We start from the raw sequence: 7,273 nt of genomic DNA, 5'->3' as shown, positions 1-7,273 counted from the left end.
AGGATTGTTTTCTCACTTGCTGTATACTTTATTCCATGTCAGTGTTTAAATGTATTAAAATTAGAGTATCAGCATTGCCAGGTAGTTGGCAGCATATCAATTGGCACTACATTTCCTAAATGACTAGGCAGGACTAGACATTTCTCTACTGGGAACAATGAAAACAATATAAACCAGATAGGGGTTCTAATACTACCTACTTTAAAGAAAAAAATAGGTTTGGCTATAATTTTTGTGTTTTTACATAGAGACATGCAGACTAGCCTCCAAAGGGAGCTCTGCATTTAAGTCAGTCTCAGTTATTAGTGCGTGAGTGCATTTTTTATTTATTTTTTTCATTTCTAAAAACACCTCAGTGAGCATTATGTCAGTTTTTGTATCCTTTTGAGCACTAATTCACACTTTATCACCTGAGCTGAGAGGATTGCTGGATTACCAAGTGAGATTTCTGGGGAAGAGGATTGCCTGAGCACTGGGAGAGTTTATAGAGTCTCTGACCAGATTTGATTAACCACTTGCCGACCAGCGACATACCCGTACGTCTCTGGACTTCCAGCAGTTATACCGGGATTATGCCTGCAGGCATCACCCCAATACCATTATTTTAGAGCCGCAGGATTGCTTTTACAAGCAGCCCCTCTCCCACGGCTCTATCCTCCCACCAGTAGCCCTAAGCGACCAGTTGACACGTACCCTGGCTGGCCTAACAGCTGAACAAAGCCGGGATCAGCTATGGTAACCCAAAACCAATAAACCGGAACCAATAACCCAACATCACTTCCAGTTTACCTAAATGTCAACGTTGCTATTTTAAAAAAAATCTAAAGCAATCAAAAACACAGATCTTGGTGTTTTGAATGCTTTTAAGGGCAGAAGAGGGATTTGGGGTCTTGTAGACCCCAGATATCCCCATGAAGGGTACTTGTTACATGCCTATTGCTGTCACACGGATGTTTACATGCCTTGTTACAGCAATAAAAATGACAACAGTAAAAAAAAAAAAGTAAGAGCCCCCATGCTCGTTTCCCTTCTAAATGTTTTTTTTTTCTTCTTTTTCTGAATTTCTCACTTCCTGTTCCTCCTCAGTAAGGTGTTCAGTTAGCTGTTCTAAATGACTTTCTGACCGCTTGGATGATGGTGGAAAGCTTACTGAGGAGAAACAGGAAGTGAGAAATTCAAACAAAGAAAAAAGACCTTTAGAAAGGAAATCGAAGGAAAAGGTAAGTGAACCAACAATGCACTAGCTTAAAGGAACCAATTTTAGAGAATAAAAAACAAACCTTTACAACCCCTTTAATGCTTTTTGTAATATAAATCAGTGCAGCATATTTTTTGTACACAACAGTTTCTTTTGATTCCAGTGGAATGCGCGTCTACAAATGTTGATAGTTACACTTGCCACTTCCTTCTATATTTGAGCATTAGTTGTCTTTTTTTAATCCATGGCATTTTCCCTGCCAGACCAGTGTGAAACTCTTAGTATCTGCATTCTCTGCATTCTTGAAATTCATTGAGCTGAATGTATTAGATTTTGGGAGCCAACTCATCTTGTGAATTCTCCCCAGCCAAAATATACTACAGTGGGTATGGCAAATAATCATTCCCTAACCCCCCTCCCCTTTTTTAAATAATCACATTTTGTTACTTTGCAGCCTGAAATGAAGACACACACAGTTTTTGTTTTATCCAGCTGTATTTCCAGCTGTATTTATAAGTGCAACTTATAAGCAACAAAATGCGATAATTTTAAAGGGGGGTGATTTATTTTCTATACCCACTGTATAATACCCCCCCCCAATGATTTACTGTTTCTTTAAACATGGAATGGAGGATTTAATCACCGTACAGGTGCCTGACCATTTTTCAGGGATGTTGACATCCAAGGTACAGTCTCCAGATGCTAGCACTCACCATCTTTGTCCAGATCAGAAATGTGTAAGAAAAGGGAAAACTCATAAGTACCCATACCCAAGGAGCACCTAACGTATTTCACTCTAAGGCCTCGTACAGACGGGCAAACATGTACGATGAAAACGGTCCGACGAGGCCGCGCCGATAACGCGGCGACGTGCGCGGCTCTGGCAGTTCAATGCTTCCACGCATGCGTCGAAGTCATTCGAAGCATGCGAGGGATGGTGGCCGCTCGGACATGTACGGTAGGTCTGTACAGACGAACGAACATGTCCGACGGACAGGATTCCAGCGGGCATGTTTCTAAGCAAGTTTAGAAACATTTGCCCGCTCGAAAACGGTCTGGCGGGCAAATGTACGATGGAATCCTGTCCGCTCGGCTGTACAGACGACCGAACATGTCTGCTGAAACTGGTCCGCGGACCAGTTTCAGCAAACATGTTCGGTCGTGTGTACAGGGCCTAAGAGCTTTGTCAGAGGTACTTTACTTTGTTTTTTGATACGTTTTCATTTTTCTTACACATGGTTATTTGATTGAGATTCTGACAATCAAGGTAAAGTGGGCTTTGCATCTGGTCTACCTTATGTAAGCAATTAGTGCATGACTGGGCAGAGGCTGGCACTGTTGGTAAGCCAGGCTTCAGGACGCTAGATAAAGCCCTTTAGTGTCTGCAGTACCTTAGAAGGGGGCGAGTGGGGGCGAAGGACCAGTGGCTGAAGTTAGACCTAGCGCCGCCCATTCAATGGTTTGGGAGGGACTATCTCGCATACGTGATCAGCGCCCGCATATGAAAACGGTGTTCAAACCAAAAGGGAGGTATCGCGGAGATCGTTAGATCTAGGCGGCCTCTGTATCTCAAAACATACAACCTGTAGAATTTTTGAAAAGTCGCCTATGGAGATTTTTAAGGGTACAAGTTTGTTGCCATTTCATGAGCGGGGGCAATTTTGAAACATGACATGTTGGGTATAAATGTACTTGGCGTAACATTATTTTTCACTATATATATATATATATATATATATATATATATATATATATATATAAAATTGGGCTAACTTTACTGTTTTTTATTTATTTTTTTTATTCACAAAAGTGTTTTTTCCCCCAAAAAGTGCACCTGTAAGACTGCTGCGCAAATGCGGTGTGACAAAGTATTGCAATGACCGCCATTTTATTCTCTAGGGTGTTAGAAAAAATATATATATACTGGTAATGTATGGGGGTTCTAAGTAATTTTCTAGCAAAAGCAATGTTTTTAACTTGTAAACAACAAGCATGTTATACTTGCCTCCACTGTGCGACCGGCGCCCGGATTTTGTCGAGCCCTGGCTTAGACATTGGGACACATATCATTATTTAACAGATGGGATGAATATAATATAGTGGCTTTACAACCACTTTAATTTAAGCTCAGCAAGGCGAATTCTGTATGACTAGTGGCACTTTTACAGCCCGTAAGTATTTATAAGTTCCAGACTTAAAATGCAAAATAGATTTAAAGTTTTGCTATGTAGAAAACAGACAGTGATCAATGTGTCTGTCTGGCACTCTGCAATCTGGGCTCTGTCTCAAAATGTTTGATTTTCTTTTTTGTAGGTTATAATTAGACATTTTTGCCCATTTGATTCATTGTTTTTTTTGTTTGTTTTTTCTAGATTTTGATGACATCTCTAATCAGATCGACTTTATTATTTGCCTTGGGGGAGACGGTACCTTGTTGTATGCATCATCGCTTTTCCAGGTAGGATAAAATACTTGAAACTACATTAAGGCTGCATATGTACCTTCGTGTTCCAGGAACATGCACAGAAACGCACTGTTCTGCATGTGTTCCTGGAAACCCATGAAAAAGTGTCAAAACGCACATTACATTTGGGATGAGATTATTTCCTAATGGAACCCAAACACGGGTAGCAGTCTGGCATTCTGTTGCATTGCAAAACATGCTACGAAAAGAAGGTGCAGGAGCTACTTTGGTGCATTTGTCATGCATAAGGAAGCTCATTCAAGTGATTGATCTGCCCTATGCTGTCACGGCAGATACACACAAAGAAAAATAAAAAAAGGCTTTAGGGAAAGAAGATGTTGCACAATTTTGGGGACTCTAATGGCAATAGTGACCCTCAGCAGGATGATGCCTCTGCTGCTGCCAGTTTGTGATTGTTTAAGTTTTATATGTCGGTCTCCGTTTGGGGTTGATCAGATATGCAAGAATATACATGTGTCAAAAGACTTCTCCTAGTATGTTCTTGAACAGCTGGATCCCCTATTGCATAACCAATTGCTTCGTAATCTTGGCGCTGTAAAGCAAGTTAGTTACATGACGGCCCCTTTTTACATTACACTCCACCTTATTTACGTCACAGTCCCCCCATAGTTTACACATTCCCCCATTACACCACACCCCCTCTTTCCAGTCCTTTACACAGCAGGTCAGAGGGTGGGAGGGTGCGTCAGGTCTCAATGGAGGGCAGTGGCTTCCCAACTTTTCCCTAAAAACAAGTGGGTGATTGGTTGCTATTACAGCCCTGTGTCATAACAAGCAATCCCATCTTGTTAATTTGAAAAGTGTGGCTGCTCCCACCCTCCGTCTAGACCTGCCACCTTTTTGTTTTCCTTATTTTTTGTAAATTTTTTGATTGTGAAAGGGTTAGAAGCTCTGACAATGACTTCTTGTAGGTAATCTAGACCAGAAACTGAACTTTACCGAGTTCTTCTTGACAACACTCGGATTATATATCACCAGTGCTGTGGAGTCGGAGTCAAGGAGTCGGATGAGATTTTGGGTACCTGGAGTCGGAGTCGGCAAACAATGCACCGACTCCTACTAAATTTAGATTGGAATTAAAAAAGCAAGTTTAAATGTCTCAATTCACAAAAAGTTATAATTAATTACTTCTCTACTGTAAGAATAAAGACCAATGCATGCAGTGCCTCACGTAACCGCAAAACGAACGCGTTAAGTGACCGTGAAGAAGCATGCTTTTCATGTGTTTCACTATATGGCACGCAACGCACAATTAGGAGCGGCAATACTTCTACTTTCCATAGTGTTGTGTTCTGCTGTTACAGGGAACGCAGCGCCCATGGGTAACCTAGCCTCTCACTGATAAGGGATTAAGTAAATATGTTTTTTGCAGGACTAGAGATACTTGTATAAGTGAAGGGAATGGAGGGTCAATAGTTCAAGACTGAAGCTGTAAACCATTGGAAAAACTGCTGTCATTCAGCTAAGGCTATAAAAACTCCTGTGGTAATGACATGTATAATGCCTTTCTTTCCTTCAAGGAATGTATAAAATACATTCGCATATTAATACAGAGGAGTCGGAGTCGGAAGTACAAAAAACTGAGGAGTCGGAGTTGGAACATTTATCTACCGACTCCACAGCCCTGTATATCACTCCCAAGTTCACACAAACAGTACTCCAAATTTCTCAAGCTCTGTTGAAGGTTGTGATTTGTGGCCCCTGAAACACATTGGCTCCTATACCCAACTGATATTTGGAATGAAACCTTACTCTAATCGTTGAGATTAGAGTATGGTAGTTTCTGCGGTAGTTCCTCGGTGCATCCAGGACTTTATTGCTGTCTGTCTTGCTGGGGAGATTCCCTCTTTCTGTCAGAGTTACCATAATTGGTACTGACATTTTTCAGCACGGAAACTTCCTCCTCTGACAGATGTCTCGAAGGGGAAATCCCTTACTTTGGATAGATCTTCTCTTCCTGTTTGGTCTTCAGGGAGGAAAGTAAGGGGCTCTTCCCAGGAGTCATGATGGATGGCAACAAAATTGGACAGGGTTTGTTTTCATATTTAATCTTTTATTTATCTGTAAGGAAGCAAGGAATACACTTTACAAACATCCTATATGACACGGTATCAATATCTCTATATACCAATCTAGTATACATATAAATTAATTTTCTTCCAGAACATAAGACCCTACCCATCTCCTTTTAGTCACATAGATAGACGACTCCTTATCCAGGACCCAAGAATATCTCGAGTTTTGGGGGATCCTTCTTATGTATTCATAAAGTGTCAAACCCTATGGAATCTTTTTATTAAAGTGGATGTTCGATCAAAAAAAAATATTAAAAGCCAGCAGCTACAAATACTGCAGCTGCTGACTGGCTCCCGCTGTGTGCTGGGAGCCGAGTGTTCCCAGCACACAACGTGGGGGGGGGGGGGGCGACGGGATGTGACGTAATGCCTGTCTTTTGCCCGTGAATGGCAGGCCGGAAGTGGGTGCAAATACCTGTCTTTAGACAGGTATCTGCACCCCCCTCCCCCCTGAAAGGTGTCAAATGTGACACCAGAGGGGGAGGGTGCCGATCAGCGCGACTTCACTTTAGGGTGGAGAACCGCTTTAATACAAAAGAGGGAAGAACCCTTATAGATGTGAACTTCTAGCAACTGAAAACAGATATTGTTATTAGACCCTTGGAATGGGAATTTGTGAAGTAAGAGAGGGATATGGGAGGAGGGAGAGTGGGGAGTGGAGGAAGCGGAGATCATTTTTTTTTTATAAAATATGGAGGCAAGAGTGAACAGGGTTTTTAACTCTGCCCAAGGCAACTCTGCCCACAAAAGAAGAGCTGAATGCATTTCTGGCAGATCAACTGGTGTTTTTCTGTATTTGCAATTTTATTTATAATTAAAAATTGTGATTATAATCGTGCACTTTTCACCTTGAGGACTATCAGCGCTTATCAAATTGGTGTTTGGGTCTTTGAAGAGATGGATTTGAAAGGTCCAGAGAGGGTGCTTCCCAGACAGTGAATGACAGCGGGTGCCATACTGTGGGTGCAGCATGATGGAGTGCATGAGATTCAAATATTTTAGGACAACACTGGTCGCATGTAACTTTACTTTCTATGAGGAGTATGGTTACCCAGATATGCAGTCAGATGTGTGGGTCCCAAGATATCGAGGGCTTTATAAGTAGGCCAATTTTAAAGGGAACTTCTTCATTTGATTGGAAGCCAGCAAATGGAGCAAATAAATTGGATGGGTTGGCAGGTCAGTAGCCTGGCTGCTACATTCTGTATCGGCTAAAAACTATGTAGTTCTTTCTCAAGAGGGACTTGGTAGTAGCAATTTCCTATGTAGTTCTATGTAGTTCTTTCTCAAGAGGAACTTGGTAGCAGCAATTTCCTATGTAGCTCTATGTAGTTCTTTCTCAAGAGGAACTTGGTAGCAGCAATTTCAGTAATCCAATCTGGTTGATACAAAAGCACAGATTGATTTTGACATATCCTATTCTAGAATCAGATGTTTGTCTCTTTGTTATATAGTTGAGATGGTGGAAGTAGGACCTGAAGGCAGCTGATACCTCTCAATAGGTCATGCCCAGGC

The 7,273-nt window shown here is 41.5% G+C and overlaps 1 protein-coding gene across 5 annotated transcripts in view; it reads left to right on the top strand.

The window, feature by feature from the left end:
- NADK (NAD kinase) overlaps positions 1–7,273 on the top strand; it is a 143,300-nt gene that overhangs the window by 116,793 nt on the left and 19,234 nt on the right. For all 5 annotated transcript variants that reach the window (XM_040325879.1, XM_040325882.1, XM_040325881.1 and 2 more), the window contains one exon: positions 3,571–3,656. In XM_040325879.1, the coding sequence (XP_040181813.1) occupies positions 3,571–3,656 (86 nt within the window). The remainder of the gene's footprint in view (positions 1–3,570; positions 3,657–7,273) is intronic.

Source organism: Rana temporaria, chromosome 10, assembly GCF_905171775.1.
Source record: "Rana temporaria chromosome 10, aRanTem1.1, whole genome shotgun sequence".
NCBI classification, from domain to species: Eukaryota; Metazoa; Chordata; class Amphibia; order Anura; family Ranidae; genus Rana; species Rana temporaria.
This window is presented reverse-complemented; position numbering and strand designations above follow the sequence as displayed.